Source organism: Tenrec ecaudatus, chromosome 1, assembly GCF_050624435.1.
Source record: "Tenrec ecaudatus isolate mTenEca1 chromosome 1, mTenEca1.hap1, whole genome shotgun sequence".
NCBI lineage: Eukaryota > Metazoa > Chordata > Mammalia > Afrosoricida > Tenrecidae > Tenrec > Tenrec ecaudatus.
The window spans coordinates 30,205,116-30,228,647 of record NC_134530.1 but is presented as its reverse complement, the minus strand read 5'-3'; the positions used below and the strand labels follow the sequence as shown (position 1 = coordinate 30,228,647).

Here is a 23,532-nt window from a genome sequence, read left to right as displayed (position 1 = left end):
AAGTTTGAGGACTCTGTTTTCCAGCTGGTTTTGGGCTGCATCTTAAGAGATGCCTCTCCAGACCTGTGGTGGGAAGTTTTTGCTCTTGTTCGTTGACTCATGGTGACTCTGGGGGTCCAGGGTAGAAATAGAGCCCATTCTGTTTCAATGCTGTGACCTTTCAGAGGGCTGCTTGCTGAGACACCCCTGGATGGGCTGCGACCCCAGCTTCACATTGAACTGGTTAAGCCCCTTTCTGAGAGTGTGATAAAATGTAGATTTTGATTAAGTATATCTGGAATATTGTTGTTAGGTCCTGGCAGGTCAGCTCAGGCTCATAGTGACCCTGTGCCTAACAGAATGAAATGCTGTCCAGTCCTGCATCGTCCTCATTGTTGTGGCCCGTGTCAAACCACCTCCGCCAAAGGTTGTCCTCTTTCCCACTGATCCTCTGTTGTATCAATCATGATGTCCTTCTCCATGGACTGGTGTCTCCTGATACCATGTCCAAAGTATGTGAGAATCAAGTTTCTCCAGTCTCCATTCTAAGGAGCATTCTGGCTGTACTTCTTTCCAAGACCTATTTGTCTGTTCTTCTGGCAGATCATGGTATTTTCAATATTGTTTGCCTACCCCATAACCCAAATGCATTAATTCTTCTCTGGCCTTACTTATGTCAATGCAAATTCTCAGTAGGGTGTCAAACAGGAATGAATCCATTGGAAGTCTTGGTTGGAAGTGTCAGTCTTTTGGTGAGGAGTCTAGCACTAAGTATTCAAGGGACTCTGATTGGGAAAGGGATAGGAAACAGGCTTGGTGATTCTTGATGTCAGTGCCTTTTTTCCTTCTCCACTCTAGCCTACATTCTATGTGTAGTCATCATGACAGCATAAACAGCTGCCCCCTCTGATGGTCTTGGAAAGCAGGAGAGAACCAGGAGGAGTCCAGTGCTTGATGGAGCCCTGTGATTTTATTAATATTATTCTTGAGCACAAGAGCAATTCATGCTCATGTCGAAAATTTGGGAAATGCCCAAATGTATACAAAGGGGTGGGGGAACCCAAACACTGTGATGTCATCTATCCTACGGAAGCTTAATTGTCGTGAGTTTTGTTGTTTGGGTATTTTTTTTTTGTTAAAAAATTAATCATTTGATTGGGCGCTCTAACATAAAGCATTCCATAGTACAATCACGTCAGGCAGTAGTGTATTTTTGTACCTTTTCTGACCCATAGCTTAGTCTGGACTCCATACCGCATGCAGGAACACAACTCACTTAGCTCAGCAGCCCCTTCCCCGCTAGCAAATGCTCAGCAAGCCCCAGAGGTCCCGTTGGAAGCACCGAGGCGGTTGGAGGCGGGCGGTGTAGACGCCACCTCCAGACGTTTTGTGCGGCCCAACCGAGCGCAGGGTTTCCGGTTTTTTCCCCTCGGAACCCACAGGCTTCCCCGTGAGACGGTGATAACAGCAGTTCGGCAGTCATACCCGTTTCAGGGGCATTTTCTGTCCCGGTCTACTTAGGAGCAGGGACAAAGGCGAAGGCCCCACGGTCACTGCTGGGCAGCGGAGGTGCCCGGTGTGGACGTCTCCACCCCCCGGCGGGCCGGCCCGCCCCGAATAAACATTAACCGCGGCGCCGGATGAGGTAGAAGGCAGGCGCCTCTCGGCGCACTCGCGGCGACACGGAGCCGGACGCGGACGGTCAGTTTCCTCAGGGCCGCCAAAGTTCGGTGGCGGCCGGGCAGGGGCCGAGTTCTCCGCGGATCGAAGGCCTAGCTCCGCGCCGGCGCCCCCCAACGGCTGCCGAACCTTCTGGAAGCGGCGACCTGCCGCGACTTTCACCGCCATCCGAGCTGGGAGCCCGCAGGAGCCAGCGGCGGCCTAGTCGGGCCGGAGGGCGGGGCCAGCGTGAGGATGGGATTGGCAGGGGGCGGGGCCCGAGGAGCGACACGGCGCTCGATTCGCCCGCGGCGCGCAGGCCCCGCCTCTCCGACCCCATGTCTCCGCCCCTTCCCTCCCCCTCTATGGCGCCGCCCGAGCTCATTCATTCCGCGCGGCTCCTGCCAGGCACCTGCACTCTCCTGTCGCCGCCTGCCGCCGCCGCCGCCGCTCCCGCCAGCATGTCGGGCTCCGACGCCGAGACCCCGTCCGCTATCCAGATTTGCCGGTAAGAGAGCCGACCCGCGTGACTCGGCGCGGGGCCGGGGGCTCCGAGTCAACGACCCCGGCCTGTTCCTACCGCGCCGGCCCCTCCTGAGCCCCTCCTCAACCGGCCGCTCCCGGCCCTCGCCCCTCCCCGCGCGGGCTGGGTGGGGCGCCTGCCGGTCTCAGGTCTCCGAGCGGAGCCTGGCCCTTCTGGTCCCTTCCCTGCGACCTTCGCCCATGCGTTGGGGATGCGCCTTCCCGATGCTGCGGGAGCCGGCGGCCTGGCAGTGCGCGGCTCCGAGCGGCCCCCGCCGGTATCCGGAGGGCGGCGGCCCGGCGGCCGTGGCCACGCAGGTGGCTTGGGCGAGCAAGCGGAGCATCGCGACACGACTGGACCTTTCGCGTCGATAGTGGAGGGATCCATCCCCTCGTGTCTTCCTAGCTCCGCCCCGCCCTGATGCCCCTTGCGTTTCTGAGCCTCACCCCAGGGATCCCGTTTGCCCACATCATTCGCGATTGTTAGCTGGGCGATCCTATAGAGCCAACTAAATCTAAAAGGCAAGAGGGCAGGTCACCAGCCAGCTGGACCACCGTGGCTGGAGACGGGAGAGGCGTTCGATTTTCTCTTAGGAGGTGCCTGGAGGGGAAGGGCCTGCAAATAATCCATTCCTGATCAGGGTCTCCACCTTTCCCCCTCCCCGTTATTTATGTATTTATTTTCAAGAAAAAGTACTAAAAGGAAGGACAGATGTTAGATTCTTCTGTTCAGTGTGCTGCTAAGAAAAGGGGATGGCCCATTTGTGCCTGGGAGCAACTGACACAATAGGGGCAGACGCTTCCAGGCCTTGTCTTGTCCCCCCTACCGGGTGAGTGGATATATGCCCCCAGAGGAAGCTGGAGGTCACGAGCTAGCTCATTTCCCCCAGAGGAAGTGGGGAGGACAGCCTCAAGGTTGCTGCGGAACTGGAAGGCAGGCCTGGCATTGGAGTGTGGACTAAGGCAAGGAGGCTGGCCTTGCCTCTTTTTGTGTGCACCTGTCTACTGTGACCTGCCACAGGGCCGGCCTGCCTGCCTAACGGTTACCTGTTGTGAAATGTGGGCAAGTATTCACTGCAGAGTAGTAAATAAGCACAAGGAAGCCCATGCTTGCCTAGATTGTTTGGCAATCCGCACCCCCCCCCCCCGTGTGTGTGTGTGTGTGTGTGTGTGTGTGTGTGTGTGTGTGTGTGTGAAGGGCCACTCTCTGGAGACCTGGTCTCTGTTTGGCACGTGGAGATCCGGGAGTGTGAGTCTGCCAGTTGGAATCACACCTGTCTGAGGCAGGTTCTTCTGCTATTGTCTACTCTTCAGCAGTGTGAACAGGGAGTGCCTGGGCAGATGGAGCAGATAACTGGTACTGCTTTCTGCCACACCCTGCCTGCTGGTCCGGTCCAGTACCTTTCCTGACAAGAAGGAAGGCAGTTTTGACTTTTTCCAGAGGAGATCTTTGAGGTAGCTGGGCTCCATTTGCGTTGTTATTGGTCATGTGGATGCGCTGGCCCCGCCCACTCCAGGGAACCCAGGCAGAGGTGATAGGAAGACAGATATTGGGAGTTGAGTCCTTCCTTGGCCGGTGACCGTGGGTGCCATCATTTCAAAGAGCTCACGTGCATTTCACCTCTGTTGGCTTGCCCATCTTCCCTGGGGCCCACCTCGTGGGCCATACTGGAGAGGGAGTGGAGATTGAGGAACTCACTAAGGATGCCTGCTTCCTGAGGGCTCGAGGGCCACCTATCAGATCTTCAGATTCCACATCCAGTGTTCTTTTCCACCACTCTCCCTGCATAAATACTTACCATACTGTGTAAGGCTGGACTTGCATTTACTTCATCAGGACGATGAACAGCTTCGTGGTGGCTGAGTCATTCCAAATTCATGGTAACCTCACGTGCGCAGAGTAGCACTACCTGGCCTAGAGAGTTCAGGACGGACCTTTTGGAAGCCTGGCTTGGGAGGTACCTCTGGGTGGAACCACCACCCTTCAGCTTAGGAGTTGCAGGTGAATTCACTGCCACATCTTCCTCCTGAGGAGCAGCTGGTAGGTTTGAACTGCCGACCTTTCAGTTAGCAGTGGAGTACTTAACCACTGCACCACCAGGGCTTCTTTCCCTGTGGAATAAGTCCCCCAGACTCTCGGCCATAATGATCCTCTGTAGGACAAAGGAGAGGGCTTCTGAGACCGAAATATTTACTGGAGCAAAGAGCCTCCCTCGTCTTTCTCTCTCGGGGCAACTGGATTTGACCTCAGATTTGGCAGTAAGTAGCCAGTCCTTCTTCCCAGGAAGTTGGTGTTAGGTGCTGTCAAGTTGCCCCAGACTCTGCAACCTTATGCACAGCAGAAGGAAACCCCACCTGATCCTGTGCCATTCTCAAAATTGTTTTGCTCCAGCCCATTGTTGCAGTCACAGTGTCCCTCCATTTCTTCGAGGGTCTTCCTCTTTCTCATGACCCTTCTACTTTACCACCCATGATGTTCTTCTCCAGGGACCGGTCTCTCCCCTGACATGTTCAAAGTATTGGAGATGAAGTCTTGTCATCTTTGCCTCTAAGTAGTACCCTGGGCAGTACTTGTTCCAAGACAGACGTGTTTGTTCTTCTGGCAGTCCATGGCACTTGTAATATTCTTCGTCAACGCTGTGGCCCAAAGGCATCAGTTTTCCTTAGGTCTTTCTTATTCCGTGTCCAGCTTTCACATGCAGATGAGGCAGTGGAAAATACCATGGCTTGGGTCAGGAGCATGTTAGTCCTCAAAATAACATCCTTGCTTTTCAACATTTTATGGAGGTCTTCTGCAGATTTATCTAATGCAATGTGTCGTTTGATCTCGACTGAGCATTGATTGTGGATCCAAGCAAGACAAAGTCCCGGACATCTTCAATCTTTTCTACCAACAGGTAGCCTCTACACATTGTCCTTTTTAAAACCAGCATCGCAGTGTTGATATGAGGGGACTTTGAAAAGTTCACGGAAACATTCCATTATCTTCTGATTCTATTTTTCTGTTGTGTGCCCTTTTCTTTGCCCTGTGGTAGGTACCCCACCATGGGTCCAGGCTGCCTCTTTTTTTTAGAGCACAACTTATGTATTTCAAATGGACAAAACATTAGTACCATGTACAGTGTCTTAAGAAAACTTGCCCTTGAATGGGCGCTTCCTGTCCAGTACATTGAGGTCTACAAGACGTTATCTAAAATATGTACTACCGTGGCAAATGAAGACTGCTTCAATGGAATGGGGGAGGGGAGGGTCTGCGGTTTCTCTTGGTGATTAATTGCTGTACCACTGTCCTTCGGGTGGCTGAGGGAGCGTCATGTTTTCGTTAGACATCATTAGGCGCTGGAGCTCTTGCAGGCCAACTTTGATGCTGCAGGAATTCTGCCATTTTGCTGGCACTGATGTGGCTCTGGGGTCCACCACTCCATTAGAACCATTAACTCCATTCATAATCATTTTTGTTACAAATCTTACAAAGTGGGGTGCTTCTGGGTATTTAGGTCCACATTCTATTTTAAGGTTTTTGTAAATTGTCCGAGCCGGTGGTGGCTGCCACCTTGCCTCGCTGTTGCTCCCCAGGCTGCCTCTTGTTGTCTCAGCTTCACAGTTGTCTGCTGTTTCTCAGTGCCCACCTGGGCCAGGTGGCCTGCCTGCCAGGAAAGATGCCTGGTTGAGGTGAGTCTTGGGAGCAGAGCAAGATGACAGAGGAGGGTGGGGTGTTCTCTGAAGAGGGCTGGGTCTCATCGATTTGGCCCAAAGAAACCCCAAGACACTGGCAAGTGGACGCACCAAGCTGGGGAGCCCTTTAAAGACATTTGAGAGGACACCTGCATTGAAAGAAGAGCCTCCCTGCCCAGGACAGCCAAACCCATAAATTTAACAAGGCTTCACTGGACACCTCCCTCACGAAGCAACCAGGAAGGAAATCAGCCTGTGGAAAATTAAGGCAATCCAGCAGGGAGAGGCTGCTAACTAACCTCTTTAACACCCCTCCCATCCCCACCCTCTGTGTTTCCTGAGTACTGGCACTGACTAAGGGCTAGCAGGTTTAAAAGCAGGGGCTGGTGGGTGTTATGACCCCAGCTCTGGAGTCGTAGGCCTGGATGTGAACTCTGCCACTGCTGCTGGCTGTTTGACCTGAAACCTGCTGTGTACCCTTTCTGTGCCTGTGTTCTCTCTTGGGCTGTTCTGAAGGTTAGCAGAAATAATGCCGACCCAGCGCTTGGCAGAATGGCTGTCCCATTGAAAAGAAACCGTAGCTCTTTTTATCTGAAAAGTGGGACGTGGGCTCAGGAGGCAACTGCCTGCCTGCCTGTGTTTGATTTAGATCCCAGCCCTGCATTCTGGAAAGTTGCTAAGCCTTACTCTACCTGTTATCTGTAAGTTGGAGATAATACTAAAAATAGGGGCCATTCTCAAGTTGTCGTGAGGGCTGAAACCTTTAGCGCAGTGGCTGACATATGTAAAGAGGTGCTCGCTAGGGCAAAGAGGAAGACTCTTGATAAAGATGGAGTGCCATAGTGACTGCAACATAACAACAATTATGAGGATGCTGCTGGACCGGTGTTTCTTTGTGTTGTACACAACCTTGCTGTGAGTTGGAACCGACTGGACGCCACCCAACAACAGGGAACTAGGTTACATTTGAGAACCCAAACTTTGAAATCCACGCCACTGGGGCCGCTGCTTCCTCTTTCATTTCATTTCTACCTCTCCAAACCCGGACTCACTGCCACGGAGGCGGTGCTGACTCATAGTGACCGCCTGTGGATTTCTAAGATGGTAACTGTTTTCTGGGATTAGAAAGCCCAGTGTTTCTCCCAAGGAGCTGCTAACAGATTCGAACTGCCAACCATATAGATCACAGCCCAATTTGTTACCACTACACCACCAGGGATCCTGATCTCTACCGAAGAAAGGCAAATGCTGGGACAACATTTCAAAAGGGCATTTTTCTTTGGTTGATTTGGTGTTTAGTTAGTGAGTGTTCTTTCACGCACTCAAGAGTTCTAAAACGTTCGGACTGGAAGGACCCCTCTAAGTGAAGTTCTGTCACGTCACAGAGGAGAAAGTGAGAGTCACTTAGACTATTTGTCCCAGGTCAACCTCGACTTGTCACCATGGGTCATTTGCTACCAGATGCTCTCTGGGGTCATGTTTCCCAGTGCTCGTTCCAGCTCAGCTTTGTGCTTGGTTGAGGGACTTAAGCATGATGTACCTGTGTCCCGTTGCCTTTGGCCCCATAGAAACTCTGCCAAATGAAAGGTTCAGGGACCTCTTTGCTCATAGGTTGACTGTCAGAGAATATGACACTGTAGAGTGGTCATGTTTACTAGAACTTCCTACAGGCATGGGGACGCTCCTTTGATGAGCTGTCCAACATGGCAGCCACTAGCCATGAGTGACTCTTGAGTACTTGAAGTGAGGTTAGGCGATGGAATCCTGAAATTTAAATTCCACTTGCATGCTAATTATTGTAAACGTTAAAAAGCCACGTGTTGCTGGTGGCTACGTTATGGGGCAGTGCAGTACTTAAAGGGACTTAAAAACCAGAATTTACTGGTAGGCATTTGGGGGAGGATGCTGAGCGCTCCCTCCGGAGGCAGTCAGCGGTAGTCAGCCATTCTAGAGGGGATTTTGATTTGGATGTTGCTGGGGACACGGAAGCCCTGAGTGCTTTGTTTTTCAGGTAGGTGGGTGAGCTGTAGGAGCGGTTTTTGTTTGTTTCTGCCATGCTCTTAGTTGCAGATCTATTAGAAACTTTCAGGAAATCGGGATGCTTTGTTTACAGCTGTACCCGAAAGACATAGAAAGGTTCCTGGCATCCAGTAGATCCACTAATCACCACGGGATTGACTGGATGGGGAGGTTACTGTGTTCCAGGGTTGGAGTCGTTTCCCCTTGGAGACCTCTCTGTAGTTGTGCAGTGGAGTTAGTGAACACCTGTTCTTGTGTGCTCGGAAGTCAGTAGAGAAGAGACCCTTTATGACAAGGTTAAAACTGCCTCATCGGGTTTCCTCAAACGAAAACTCCCTGCCACCTATTCCAACTCATAGTGACCCTACAGGACAGAGTAGAACGGCTCCTGGGGGTTTCTGAGACTGTAAATCTTGCCAGGAGTAGAAGACCTCAGCTTTCTTCCTTGGAGCAACTGGTGGTGTGGAACTGCTGCCTTTGGGGTTAGCAACCCAACTCGTAATCCACTATGCTAGCGCGCCCCTTCCTGTTTCCTGAGCTGTGGACCTTGGGGAGCCAATCCCCAGGTTTTCTTTTCTCCCACGGAGCCAGACACTGGGGTGGGGAGTGGGGGTTTCGCGTCACAGCCTTTGGGTTGGCAGCTAAGTGCTTATTAACCTCTGTGCTACCGGGCTTAGCAAACCTAGAATCTGATTTGTAGCACCCACACTCTTCCTTTGGGATGGAGGGACCCCTTGTCACCCAGACGAGCCCGTGGTAGGTAAAGGCCTGCGTTCAGCCATTCCTGTAAGTGGGACAGGCAGCCTGGCATCGCCCTTGACCTGGCACCTGCAACTGGCAGGCTCCTTGGTTTCAATCAGGCCAGAGTGGCTTTGTCCCCAGGGATCCATGGCCCTGTGGTCAGCTGACTCTGGGAGCGGGGCTTCTGGCCAGAGTGACCACACCTCTCCTCCAGTTGACTGTTGTCTGCCCCTGCCTCCTGCCTAGCTGGTGGCTTTTTCACTCTCCGAGATGTCCTGGGACACACATGGGTGCGCCTCCCCCACATTACATCCCTGGACTACCTGACTCTGGATAACTGGGGGAGCTTGCGTAAAATACGGATTTCCTGCATATATACTACATTTTAGTAGAAAGTCACTAATAAAGCGCACATTTTAAAAAACAGGAGATAATTAGGAACACTTGGACAGTCCCTTGATAGGATGTTATTAAGGGGTACTGGATTTTTAATTATTGTGATAAAAATACATATGTAAAAAAAACGGGACAATTTTGTCCAGGTACCATTTCTCCCATGACACTGATCATGTGCATTGTGATGTCCCACCCTCCCCACTTTCCTTTTCCAGGTGATTCCACCCCCCAACAGAAAAACCCCATGCCCCTTAGCCAGGACTTTCCCTTTCCCCCGTCCTGTCTTTGGAAGCCACTAATAAGCTTCAGTCTTTATAAACATTTTCCTGTCTCGTATCATTGGAGGGTGGGGGGGTTCAGACAATGTTTGTCTTTCTGTGACTGCCTCATTTTAATCAGCTTGCTTTTTCAAGGCGCCGACTGTTTGTAGCACACACCACTAGTAGTCCTCGGAACGCACCACATTTTGCTTCTCCATTCATCTGTTGATAGGCATTTAGGCTTTTTCCACCTTCTGGACATTGAAGTAGGGGCTTCTGTCTGCATTCACACCTTCGCTTTGTAAGACTGGGTCATGTGGCAGTTTCCTGTTGCACGTTTTGAGAAGCCTCTACAACCGTAGTGGTACCATTTTGTAGTACCACCAGCAGTGGAGGAGGGTTCCATGAAGTGGAAACTCCTTTTCAAAGTGGCTTTATCGATGCCTTGTGCACATGACAAGAAAATGCACCTATTTTCTGCGGGCTTTCATTTTGATTCCTGGTCCATGTGTGACAGAGAATTGTCCCCATAGGGTTTTCTTGGCAGATGGCCGGTCTTTCTCCTGCCGAGCCTCCGGATGGGGTCAAACCCTTCACTTCAGGGCTCCTTCCATGAAGATGACAGACAGCCTTGGAAAACCCTGTGAAGCATTCTCCTCTGTAACCTGTAGGGTGCCTCAAGGCGAACCCCCACCGCAGCGGTAGGTTAGGGATTTTATATCTTCTCAGATGCCAAGCCCTCTCATGTCCAAACTAACCCCGGGCGTGGAGGCAGGAGAGCAAAGTACTTTCCTCATTAAATAAATACAGCCTGCAGGCCTCCAGGCCACAAGGCTGGGGAGGCAGGGCTCTGCATCTCCCTCTGCTCTGCCTTGAAACTGGACAGCCACTACCTGGGGAGGAGTGGGCACCTTCCTGGTCGGCTTCTTGTGTCATCCTTCCGTGGGGACACAGCCTCAGTTGGACCAGGACCTCTGCTAGTGGGCAGCCTTCCAGCATTCCCCAGGGCAGCCAGGTCAAGGGCTTTTCCTCCTGGAGGAATGTGCCTCCTCCCTGCCTGGAGGGGATGGCCAGGCCAGGGGGAGTCTAGGCAGCAGGACCAGGAGAAGGTGGCGATCGCCAGTGTAGCCATTTCTGCCGCCCCCAAGACACACAAGCTGTGGCTCCGGCTCATTTGCTTGTCAGAAGCCCGGCTGACTCGATGACTGGCTGGAGGCGGGGCTCCTGGCATCCCCATGTCTCCGAGAAGTCGCCCGACGAGACTTCCGGGACGCAGATCCCTGCTGGGTAGCTGGAGGGTCTGGCGGAGGGGCGGGCCCAGAGGCTCCGCGGCTCCGCCCTGGGGGTGTGGCCTGGGGCGGGGCGGGCGGGCCTGCTGGCCACGCTGGGAGGCAGGGAATCAGAAAGCAGTCGCAGGCATGATGAAGCTGCTGGCCAGCGCTTTCCGCCTGGGTGCGCTGGCCCAGCTGCCGGCCTGCAGGAGGTCGCTTGCCGCCCGGGAATGTCTGGGGCCCCGGGGCTCCGAGGAGCTTGGGGAAAGAGGCCGGGCTTCCTTCCAGGCGCTGGGAACCAGGACTGGCCATTTGTCGGCCCCACCCTCTGTCAATGCGAGGTAAGAAAGTGCTGGGCCACTTTGTCAGCGCAGCGTGCAGGGCAGGACCGGCAGCTGCCCTGGGTCACTGGGCCAGGAGGCGCTTTGGGCTCTAAGTGGTTCGGGGAGCGATGGTGGATGGGACTGAGTGTGCTCACTTTGGTGTGACCCCTTGGTGGAGAAGACGGGCATGTTTCCCGCAGCGGGAAGCCCAGGCCTTGAGGGTGACCAGGCCCGCAGCCGAGTTGGCTGTAGCCTGCCTTCCTGCCCAAGCTCATGCTGCTGTGGCCTGTGGAGCTGGTGCCAGCTCCCACATGGCCCTTCCCCTCTCTGCCCCTTGGAGGTTAAGCTGTGAATTTTAGACCAAGAGCCACAGCCAGAGGGTGCTGTTCTCCTGTGGTTGGTTAAGCGACACCAGGGCAGTGTTGTCCTGCCTACGGGAGGTTTTCGTGGGTTTTATTCTGCAAAATGTTACACAGACTTGGTTGGGTGGGTGTGTACACTCCCCTTTTATTGGTAATGGTTTTATTGAGATGTCATTCACACACCACACGGTTCCCCACTTTAAAGTGTACTGGTGTGTTGGGTAGTCACAATCAGTTTAGTACTGTGCATCAAGATTTTCATCCTGAGGGCGAATTCCTTAAGAGTGACTAAGGTTAAAAAAAAAAAAAGAGTGACAAAGGACCACAGTCTTGGTGGGGTGGGGGGCGGGGTGGGGGCCAGGGCATGTCAGGCTCTATCCAACCAGTAATCGTGGTTTTTATGATGTTGAATTCTGTCCCACATTGTTCTTTCACTCTGCCGAGGACCTCCTAACAGGCTCCTTTTCAGAGCAGTGGTCCCCGGAAACTGTCTAGTTCTGGTCTCAGGGTTTGCTCCCCAGGTTTTCTTGGTGGCAATCTTCACAGGAGTATATTGCTAAGCCTTTCTCCAGACCACAGGGTGGGCTCAAACTATTTACCTCTAGGCTAGCAGTCACCTGCAAGCTGTTTTGTGTCACCAGGGCAACTCCCAGAGAAACCAAGCCCACTGTCATCTAGTCTGTTGACCCCGTGAGACCCTGTAGATCTTCACAGGGGCAGATAGCCTCATCTTTCTTCTGCGGAGCAGCTTGTGAATCTTTAATGCTTAATGATTAACCACCAACACTGCCCCTCCCTTTGGTCCCCTCACAAGGAACTGCACTGGGAAATGCACGAAGGCGGTTCTGGTCTCTTCTCCCTCTCCTGATGGGCCTCTGGCACCCCTCTGTCGTCAGCAGGGGGTGTCCCTGTGGTGCTGCTGGTCTCTGTGCTGCTGGAAGCTCCCACTCTCTCCCAAGTTCAAAGCCCCCATGCTGCATCCTAGCCTCTTCTGGAGTTCTTTGTTATCCCAGTACCCTGGGGACACTACAAGGTGGGTGGGAAGGGTGACAGGGACACTTTAGCCATGTAACTGCTCAGGATGAGCGCAGACAGGGTGAGTGGCAGTCAGTTTTAGCAAATGCCAAACTTGTTTTTGTTTGTTTCTTCTCTAATTTGCCCTGTGGTCACTCAGGTATGGCTTGTATTCAGAACTTTGAACAGCTAAATTGCAGTTCAACTCTTTGGTGCTGCAGGAAATAAGATCCTGTTTGGTTGATAGCCGGTGCTTCCTTGAACACCAGGTTGGTCCTGTCAAGTCCATAGAAGGAGCCAGGCTCTGCGTGGTGGTGCCATTTGGAAGCCACTCTAAAATTGCTTTATTGTCAGAAATTATGGGATGTTATTTGAAAATATTTGTGTTAGTCACCTCGTCTGGTGTCAGTTTAAGAATTAAGAGTGTAGGGGTGGAGTCTAGGCTGTCAATCTGGAGATAGGCAATGAGACTTCTGTGTGGTCATGGTCTTCTCCTGGGAAATCTGGTACTTCCTTCTTGGAGGCGGAAGACACCTCTCTCTCTGCTACTCCCTGGGAGACATGGCAGAAGACAAGCCACATGAATTCAACCAGACCTCTGCAGCTGGAGAAGCCACAGAGAGACCCCTGCCAGCACTGAGATGTTTCCAATGACACTGGATCCAAAGACTTTCTACCCACTGGCCTGTGATCTTCTATATTCGGTGTCATTGCATGTGTTTCATGATCTGAAGAGGACTTTATAGATTGATATTGGAAATATGGGCTAATATTGGATTTATGGACTTGATCTAGTTGGGATGTTTTCTCAATGTTCAATTGCTCTTGTATATAAATCTCTTTCTTATACACATAGGTGTGTCCATGGATTCGTTTCTCTAGTCTACCCAGACTCACACAATATTCTTAGGCCAGCCATTCCCAATCATAATTTTATTATTTTTAAACTTGCTTTTACTATTTTATGTGGTAGTGCTAAGTATATCAGCAAAACAGAAAACGCTCCCATTGAGTGAATTCCAGTCCATAGCTCTTGTGTGTATATAGGGTTTCCAAGATTGTACATCTTTCTCCCTTGGAGTGGCTGGTGGGTTTGAACCTATGACCTTTCGCATACAGCCCAGCACCTAGCCCACAGTGCCACCAGGGCAGCAAAAATATCTGCCAATTCAACCATCTTCACGTGTATGGTGGAGTGACACCAACTTAGTTGTCTCTGTGACCATCACCATAGCTGTATTCCAATAGCCCTCCCCTCTTCACAGCAGCTCAGTGGCTTCTGGGCATTGTGCTTACCTGTTATGTTGATATTTGTAAGTATACATTGTTACATTGATATTTATAATGGTTTTATGTATATGTGTATATATATATATGCACATACGTATATATTTGACCCCATTGTTACAGCCAGTGTATCAGTCCATTTTGTCAAGGGCCTGCCTCTTTTCACTGCCCCTCTGCTTTGCCTAGCATGATGTCCTTCTCCAGGGACTGGGCTCTCCTGAGATTGTGTCTAAAGAACATGAGATGTAGCCTTGCCACTTGCTTCTAAGGAGCTTTCTAGTTGTACTTCTTCTAAGACAGATGTGTTTGTTTTTTGACAGTCCATGGGACTTTCAATATTTTTCATTCACCAGCGGTGTAATTCAAATGCATAGATTCTTATTTGGTCTTCCTTATTCAATATTCAACTTGCACATTGCATATGAGGCGATTGAAACCACTGTGGTTTCTATACATTTGGTCTCTATACTTTATACTCTAAACTTTGGTCTCTACATTTGACTGTTCTCATAGTTCACTATTCTAACAGTAATGTAAGCAGCAGAGAAAGAACCTCTTTAAAAAAAAATAATTTTATTGGGGGACTCTTACAAATTTTATGACAATTTACCATTCAATTGTATTAAGCACATTTGTACATATTTTGCTATCAACCTTTTCAAAACATTTTCTTTCTACTGGAGCCCTTGGTATCAGCGCCCCGCCCCCCACTCTTGTGAATCCTTGATCAATTACCATATATACTCGAGTATAACCCAACCTGAATATCAGCTGAGGCACCTAATTTTACCACAAAGACGGCATTGAAAATGTGCTGAAAAACTCAGCTTATACACGAATATATATGGTATATATTACTGTTGTTATTTCATGTCTTACACTGTGTTGTCTTCCTTCATCCACATTTCTGTTATTTGTTACTCTGGGGGATGGGCTATGTATCCAACCTTGTGATGGGTTCTGTCTCTCTTGCCCCCTCATTATCCCCCTACCTTCATGATATTGCTATTCCCACAACTGTTCCTGAGGGTCTTATCTGTCCTGAATTCCATGTATCCAGAGCTCTTATCTGTAGCAATGTGTGTCCTCTGGTCTAGCCAGATTTGTAAAGTAGAACTGGGTCATGATAGGCGGGGTAGGGGAGAGGAAGCATTTAGGAACTAGAGATATGGTGTGTGTTTTATCAGTGCTATACTGCACTCCGGTTGAATTGTCCCTTCCTTGTAACCCTTCTGTGGGGGGATGTCAAGTTGTCTACAGATGGGCTTTGGGTCTCCAATCCAATCCCGCTCATTCTCATCAATGTAATTGTTTTGGATCTTTTGATACCTGATCCCTGTCGATACCTTGCGAGCACACAGGCTGGTGTGCTTCTTCCACCTGGGTTTATTTGTTTCTCTGCTAAATGGCTGCTTGTGTTTAACTTCAAGCCTTTAAGACCCCAGATGATAAATTTTGATAGCTAGGCACCATCCACTTTCTTCACCACATTTGCTTATGCACCCATTTTGTGGAAAACCCTCATTGAGGTGGATTAATACAGCTGCTGCAGCAATGGGCTCAAACGTAACAACTGGGAGGATGGCACAGGACTCACCAGTATTTTCTCTGTTGTGCCTAGGGAGGCATGAGTCAGAACTGACTTAATGGAGACCTGGTGGCATCTTGGTTAGGCATTGGGCTTCGGTTTGCATGATCGGCAGTTTGAAACCACCAGCAGCTCCTCAGGAGAAAGACTGGCCTTCGATGGCACTGAGTGCTTTTTGGTTTAACAACAACAGCGGTTAGCAGGAAGAGGAGGGGAGTCATTCCTTAGGAATCTGCGAGTTTCGGCCTGTGGTGGTGGGAAATAGGACAAGCGTTATGAGTGATGGGTACAAAACATGGTTAGTGTAATGATAGCACTGAATCACACACCTGCGAGAACGTCAACTTGGCAAATGCCATGCTAAACACTTTTATATAACAATAACAAAAAAATGAGTTACTTTGCATCCTTTATCAGATACATGCTTTGTAATTCCTGTCCCCCAGTCTATGGCTCCTGTTTTTAGTCTTTAACAATGTCTTTTTCAGATCAGATGAATTTCATCTGTTTTAAAAGCAGAGTTAAGCTTCATTTCTGTGGGCCTGTAGAATGACTCCACCAGCGCCTGGGTCTGAGGCTGCCCTTTGTCTCCAGGAGAGTGTGCTGGCCTGCGTGAGCTGTGCGTGGTAGGGACTATGGCAGCTGGGGATCTGCCTGGCGGGGGTTCAGGCCCTTTTCCCAGAGCAGATGCCTGACATCCTGGAGAGAGTGTGCTGAGATGTTAGGCATGTCTGTACTGTCCAACGCTGCCCCTGCGGCATCTTTAGCACAGGGTGCAGGTCTGACCCACCATGAGGAGGGAAAGGGGTGCCTTCAACGTCGGGGATGTTTCCTAATGCCTGCGGTCCACAGGGAACTTGCGGATCTGCAGTTGGCTGACCCTAAAGCAACATTTCTAATGCCATGACCCTTTAATACAGTTCTTCATGTTGTGGTGACCCTCCGCCCCCAACCATAAAATTATTTTTGTTGCTACTTCATCACTCATTTTGCTACTGCTATGAATCGGGCGACCCCTGCCAGACCCCAGGGACTTGAGAAACGGCTTTGACCAATGTCAAGATGGCACCTTGGTGAGGAAATATTGCCAACCCATGTAAAGGCCTAATATAGCTGGGATAGATGAAGAACGTTGACAGCTCAGCCCCAAAGGAACCAACCACTCAACTAACAAATGGACATTCCCCCAGGGAGCACACGGAAAGATGCACCACTTCACGAGTCACTAGAACCACCCGAAGTGCGTCTCAGTGGAACCACGCTCAGTAGGGTTTCCAGTGCCTGATTTCCCCCAGAAGTTAGTCATTAAGGAAATGCGCATCCAACACCACAGTGCGATATACCTTTATATTAATAATAGTAAGTGCTGGCAAGGATGTGGAGAAGTTGGAGCACCCAGGCATTACTGGTGGGAATGTGAGATGGTGCAGCCACCTTTGAAAACATCATCGCCACCCCCCTCGTCACCACCACCACCACCACTCCCCCATTACTGTTATCAGCACCATCACCCTCCTTTGGGGAGTCAGGAAAGGGCTGAGCCCCTAAAGGCAAGGTACCACCTTGTGTCCATGTTTCAGAAACGGGCTTTTAAAATCAGGGGAAATGAAATGTGCGAACAGTTTTACGGAAGCACAAGGAAGAACCTTTGCTGTACTGAGGAAGCGTTTCACACCTGAAGTGCATGCAGGGTGATTGATGGACGCCTCCAATCGGTCCAGCCTCATAGCAGCCCTCTTTACAACAGGAGACCCCGGCTCCGTTCTCACACTTGTTCTTACATTCAGCTCATTGTCACGGCCACTGTGTCCGTCTGCCTTGTGGAGGGTCTTCCTCGATTTCACTGCCACGCTGCCAAGCATGATGTCCTTTTCCGGGGCGGGGCTTTCCTGATCACACGTCTGAAGTACATGGGACAACGTCTTGCTGCCCTTACTCCTAAGAAGCATTCTGCCTGTGCTTCTCCCAAGACACACGCGTTTGTTCTTTGGACAGGCCCCGCATGGTGTTTTCCGTGTTCATCATGATTCAAAGGCATCCGTTCTCTTTTGGTGTTCCTTATTCGGTGTCCAACTTTGACATGCGTACGAGGCCATTGAGAATACGTGGCTCGGGTCAGGCGCACCTCAGTGATAAGGTCACAAGCACTCAGCTATGTATATATATCCTTTCTCTTCAATACTTAAAAGTGATGTTGTCAAGTAGGTTTCCCCAATGCAATGCCCTTTTTGATCTATTGACTACTGCTTTCTGAGCATTGATTGTGGATCCAAAGAACAGAAAAGGCTTGACAACTTCAGTCTTTTCTCTGTTTATCATGATGTTGCCTCTTGACCCTACTGTGAGTTTTTTAGCTTTGTTTTTACATTGAGTTGTAGTCCATATTGAATGTCGTAAACCTCGATTTTCAACAGCAATGCTTGAAGTCCACCATGCTTCCAGCAAGCCAGAGCGCTTCCACAGTCGTAACAATGTGCACGTACACTGAGGTCGCCTATTTCTTCCTTGGAACCATCTGCAAGGCCTTCAGAGTTCTCTTGTCCAGTTGATCGTCCCCGGTTTTTCCTTGCTGTGGGCACCTGAGCCATTGTAGCTTGTTCGATTACTATTAAAAATGACCGCAGTGGTGTAAGACCCTTGTGCCCAGAGGTGCTTGTGTTGCTCTTTAGGCTGCATTTGAAGGGTGCTTCTCTAGGGCCAGGGTGTGAGCGGTTGTTTGAAGTGTGTCAGTAAAGAATTCACTTCCATTTCGGGCAGAGGATTCTCAGCAACACGAAGGCAACTGGAGGCCAAGGACGGCCATCTTGTACATCCTGGCATGACTGGCTGCTGTCTGCACATCATTCGCCCCCCCCCCCCCCCACACACACACAAACCGCCCAGTGGCTGTGCTGCTTCCACTCCCAGCCCTCTTGGTGCAGTGGGTCCTCGGGCTCAGAGAGCATATTTGACTTGACTACCAGAAGCGAGAACTAGGATGGACACTGTGGCTGTTGAAGATGTGGCTGTGGGCTTTTCTCAGGAAGAGTGTGCAGCGCTGGACCTTCCTCAGAAGAAACTATAGATACATGCGGTGATGGAAACGTTCAGGAACCTGGCCTCAGTCGTTTCTCAAAATCTTGATGATGGAGAAAATACAACAGCACAATCTATGAAGAACGGAACCTGGCCCTCCAGCGCAGGACACATCTGTGAATCACATGTCATTGAAGATCAGGAGAACAGCCAGAAAACATGTCAGTGCTATTCACATCCCCCAACTATGAATGGAGGGGATACACTGGAGGCTTCATCCATGTGGGGACCCTGCAAATGGATTTTGGCTTCCACTGTCATCCTCAGCCTTCTGCAAACTTGGTATTCACAATTAAGCTCTGGTACCCTTCCCTCCTTTGAATTTGGATTTTGATTCTTTTATTAGTTGATAGTTCACTTAGATGACCTTTAAGAACCCAGGTGTTACTCTTTCTGATAGCCAGGCACCATCTAGTTTCTTCACCACACTTTGCTATAGCGCCCATATCTTTTTTTTTTTTTCTCGTCTCCCCCCGGGGTCTCAGCACCCGTATCTTTAGTGATCTCTTCATGAAAGTGAGTATCAAATTGGGCCATTTCATAAGAAATAATGTTAGGTTTCTCGGGTGGGAAATACCTCGGTTCTTGGCTTTGCACCAGAAAGAACTCACGCTGAATCCTGGTTTGTGATCCAAGCGGGTGTTTATAAAGGGACAGAAGAAGTTTAAGGTTTTACAGTCACTGAACATGGGCAACCTCACGTGACTGTGCACCCACACCTGGTGGCCTGAGGCCAGAGAGGGAGACCAACGCACAACTGAGCAGAAGGCCAGAGAAGCAGCGCAAGAAGACGGGTGGTGGGTGGTCTTGAGGTTCTGGCCTTTAGGTCCTTCAGCTGGGGGATGTGGTCTACGGTACTGGTTGACCCCCCCATAGGCTGAAATTAAGCCACCTGGCCTAGTTTGGGCCCAGTCAGGTGTACCGCCTACCTGGTTCTGGGGGCCTGAATTGGAGCTTGCCCAGTAGATACCCCTGGCCCCTGTTCTGCTACCTAACAGTAATTGTTCGTATTATGAAGACCCTGTAGGGCAGGGTAGAACTGCGCCTGTGAGGGACTGAGGCTGTAATAGGTTATGGGAGTAGAAAGCCCAGACTTTCTAATTCGGAGTGGCTGGTGGTTTCAAACCGTGGCCCTTGTGAATCTGAGCCTAATGTAACCAGTGTGACACTAGGGCTGTGTTAGTCTGGGTACTTTAAAGAAACAAATCCACAGACACTCATGTATAAGAGAGATTTTTATATAAAGGTTAAATGCACATCAAGAAAGTATCCCAGATGGGGAAATAGATCTATGTGCATATAGATTCAGTATTAAGGTAGCAGACAGACATTGGGCCTCCACTCAAGTACGCCCTCAATGCAAGAATACTTAGTTCTATTAAACTGGCATTCTGTGATGCTCACCTTCCCGATATAATTGCTGAAGACAAATCGGGTGAATAAGCAAATGTGGTAAAGAAAGCTGATGGTGCCCGGCTATCAAAATATATAGCATCTGGGGTCTTAAAGGCTTGAAAGTAAACAAGCGGCCATCTAGCTTAGAAGCAACAAATCCCACATGGAAGAATTGCACCAGCCTGTGCCATCACGAGGTATCGAAGGGATCAGGTATCAGGCATCACCAGAACAAAAAAATCATATCATTGTCAATGAGGTGAAGTGTGGAATGAAGACCCAAAGCCCATCTGTAGGCAATTGGACATCTCCTTATGGAAGGGTCACGGGAACAGAGGAACCAGTCAGGGTGCAGTGGAGCAACGATGAAACATACAACTTTCCTCTAGTTCCTAAATGCGTCACCCCCCCCCCCCACACACACACTCTCATGATCCCAGTTCTACCTTACAAATCTGGCTAGATCAGAAGGATGTACACTGGTACAGATAGGAACTGGAAACACAGGGAATCCAGATTTGATGATCCCTTCAGGACCAGTGGTGTGAGTGGCGATACTGGGAGGGTGGGGTGGAAAGGGGGAACCAATTACAAGGATATACATGCAACCTCCTCCCTGGGGCACGGACAATAGAAAAGTAAGTAAAGGGAGATGTCGGACTGTGCAAGATATGACAAAATAATAATTTATAAATTATCAAGGGTTCATGAGGGAGGGGAGAGTGAGGAGGGAGGGAAAAAAATAAGGAGCTAATGCCAGGGGCTTAAGTGGAGAGAATGATGAGGGCAATGAATGTACAAATGTGCTTTACATAATTGATGTGTGTATGGATTGTGATAGAGTTGTATGAGCCCCTAATAAAATGATTAAAAAAAAGAAAACATCCCAACCCAGTTCTGCCCAAGCCTACAAGTCCAACATTAACCTATTAACCCATATGTCCAACACCAATCCACAAAGTCCTCCTCCATCTCACAAACACACACTATGATGCCGACTGCAGGAGGAAAGTCGCGTCAGTGAGTGTGTAAATTTTCTGTTTCCACAGGCTGCTCCAGCGCCCAGGGCTGCATCAGGGTAGGTCCATGTGGCTTCTCCTTGGGATGTCTTGCCGGAAGTCAGCCTTGCCAGCTGAAGCAGGGAACTGGATAAGGCAGCTGCACCCTGGTGCGACCATCAGAAAGCAAGAGACCCTAGAACTAGGAAGGCGAGGCTCACCGAGCCAGTTATCTCTCCACCCTTCAGTTAACCCCACATGTGTTTATCGGCCAAGTTGGCACAAGAAATGAACCACCTCAGGCTCCGATCGTCACTGTGAGGTGGCATCGATCTAATGGCAATGGGTTTTGTTATTTTCTTGGAATTGGTTTTAGATTGAGGCTAACATTAAGTGTGAACACAACCAATTATATGGTTTATATATGTCTCTGGTTCACCTTATAGTGACAGCATTGGTGTTTTATGCTAGAGCACATTGTCAGTTATTCCCCTGGGACATAAGGTAATTCTTTTTTCAACATTTTTATTGGCACTTCATCCACACAACACATAATTAAATAATTTGAACATATTAAGAAAGAGTTGTACAATCATTACCACAATCAAGTTTAAAATATTTTCTTCCTTGTACTCACTGTTATTGTAATGATTGCTATCAGTTGTGGCAAAAATATACACAACAAAGGGACAGAAGAAGTTTCAGGTTTTACAGTCACTGAACATGGGGAATCTCATTTTAAGGCTGTTGAGACTTCACGCTCATTTGTTACATTTTAACTTTGTTTATTTTTATACATCAATTGTATAAAGCTCATTTCTACATTCGTTACCCTCATCATTCTCAAAACATTTGCTCTCCACATAAGCACCTGGCATCAGCTCCTCATTTTCCCTCCTCTTTGCTGCTCCCCCCTCCCTCCCGAACCCTTGATAATTTATAAATTATTATTTTGTCATATCTTACACTGTCCAATGTCTCCCTTCACCCACTTTTCTGTTGTCCGTCCCCCAGGGAGGAGGTTGTATGTAAATCCTTATAGTTGGTTCCCCTGTCTACCCACCCTCCCTCCACCTTCCTGGTATCCCACTCACAACACTGGTCCTGAAGAGATCATCAACTCTGGATTCCCTGTGTTTCCAGTTCCTATCTGTAAGATTTGTAAGGTAGAAGTGGGATCATGATAGGGGGAGGGGGTGAGCAAGGAAGCATTTAGGAACTAGAGGAAAGTTGTATGTTTCATCACTGCTACACGGCATCCTGACTGGCTCGTTTCCTCCCTAAGACCTTTCTGTAAGGGAATGTCCAGTTACCTATAGATGGGCTTTGGGTCTCCACTGTGCACTTCCCATCATTCACAATGATATGGTTTTTGTTCTGATGATGCTTGATACCTGATCTCTTCGACATCTCGTGATCGCACAGGTTGGTGTGCTTCTTCCATGTGGGCTTTGTTGCTTCTGAGCTAGGTGGCTGCTTGTTTACCTTCAAACCTTTAAGACCCCAGATGCTATCTCTTTTTATAGTCTGGCTCCATCAGTTTTCTTCACCACATTTGCTTATGTACCCAATTGTCTTCGGTGATTGTGTCGGGAAGGTGAGCATCATGGAATGCCAGTGTAATAGAACTTAATGTTCTTGCATTGAAGGGAGTGCTTGAGTGGAGGCTCAATGTCCATCTGCTACCTTAATACTGAACCAATTCAAATGTGCACATAGATCTATTTCCTCATCCTCATATATAAATACATTTCCATATACATGCCTTTATTTGGACCTATATATATGCCCTATGCCTCCTAGCTTTTCCTCTATTTCCTTTCTCTTGCCCCACTATCATATTCAGCCTTCACTTGGGTTTCAGTAATTCCTCTCGGTTACGTTACACTTGGTCATGCCCTAACAGCCCTCTTACATCCTCCTCACTACCGATTTGGATCACTTGTTGTTCCCTTGTCCCTGGGTTTGTTAACATCACTTCCTTTCTCTCACCTCTCCTTCTCCCATGTCCCCCAGAACTGTTGCTCCCATTGTTTTCTCCTCCAGATTGTTCATCCAGCCTATCTTATTTAGACAGACCTGTGGAGATAATAACATGCACAAAAACAAGACAGAGCAAAACCGAGCAACAATATAAAACAAAACAACAACAAACCAATGACAACAAAACAAAACAAAACACAGCTACAAGAAAGAAAAGCTTGTAGTTTGTTCAAAGACTGTTGGCCTTTAGGAGTGTTTTCCGGTTGAGTCTGATGGGGTGCCAAGCCCTGGCCCCAAAGTCTATTTTTGGTATTCCCTGGGGACTTGGTTGCTCTGCTCCCCTTCATGTTCTCTTCCACGCCCTTAGTGTTTTGCCTCTGTGTGGTGGGATCAGATTGGGTGGAATTCCCACAGTGTGTCTCCAGTGTTGCCCTCTGTAGGGTTATGGGTCAGTGAAGGATGACGTGTCTCATTGTGGGCCCGGCCATTTGGTCTTCTCTGTGGATTGGCTGCTCTGAGCGGGAATATCATCCTCAAGGTTTGGTGGGTCAGGATGTGCTCCACTCTCTCTTCCTCCCCCTTCATTTGCTCCTGTGTGCTCTGATCAGACATGCCACTCTCCCTGACCTGCAGATTCAGTGCTGTCCTCTGAAATAAATTCTTCTGGGGGGAGGGGCAGGTGTCCATGCAGTTGGGATTGGGGCCGGCCTGGCTCTTGAATGATTTTTAAATTGTGAGGGACAGGATTGGCTCTTCTGTTTCAAAACTTTGCCGGCCCCTGGTATAGTGACATAACCACTAATACCAGAGTATTTTCATTAACCACTAATGAAACCCCGTGCCCACCATTAGAAACTTCACGCCCCCCCCCCCCAACCCCGCAGCCCTCGACGACTACCTATCTGCTTCTGTCTCTACGGCTGTGGCTGGTTCTGCCAGTTTCATCGGAAAGAGCTCAAAGTCAAACTCAGCGCTAGCAGGACAG

At 49.5% G+C, this 23,532-nt stretch overlaps 1 protein-coding gene and 1 pseudogene across 2 annotated transcripts in view; one reads left to right on the top strand and one right to left on the bottom strand.

Annotated features, from left to right (window-relative positions):
* The first annotated feature begins 1,628 nt into the window (after nt 1-1,628).
* Nucleotides 1,629-23,532, top strand: part of ACOT7 (acyl-CoA thioesterase 7) — a 121,298-nt gene continuing 99,394 nt past the window's right edge. The window contains exon 1 of one of the 2 annotated variants that reach the window (XM_075550499.1): nt 1,629-2,146. In XM_075550499.1, the coding sequence (XP_075406614.1) occupies nt 1,977-2,146 (170 nt within the window). In that variant the 5' untranslated portion in view covers nt 1,629-1,976. Of the gene's footprint in view, nt 2,147-10,634; nt 10,864-23,532 lie in introns of those variants that run through there. The other variant, XM_075550498.1, reaches the window with a different exon arrangement.
* Nucleotides 5,431-10,187, bottom strand: LOC142428748 (ubiquitin-conjugating enzyme E2 variant 1 pseudogene; annotated as a pseudogene).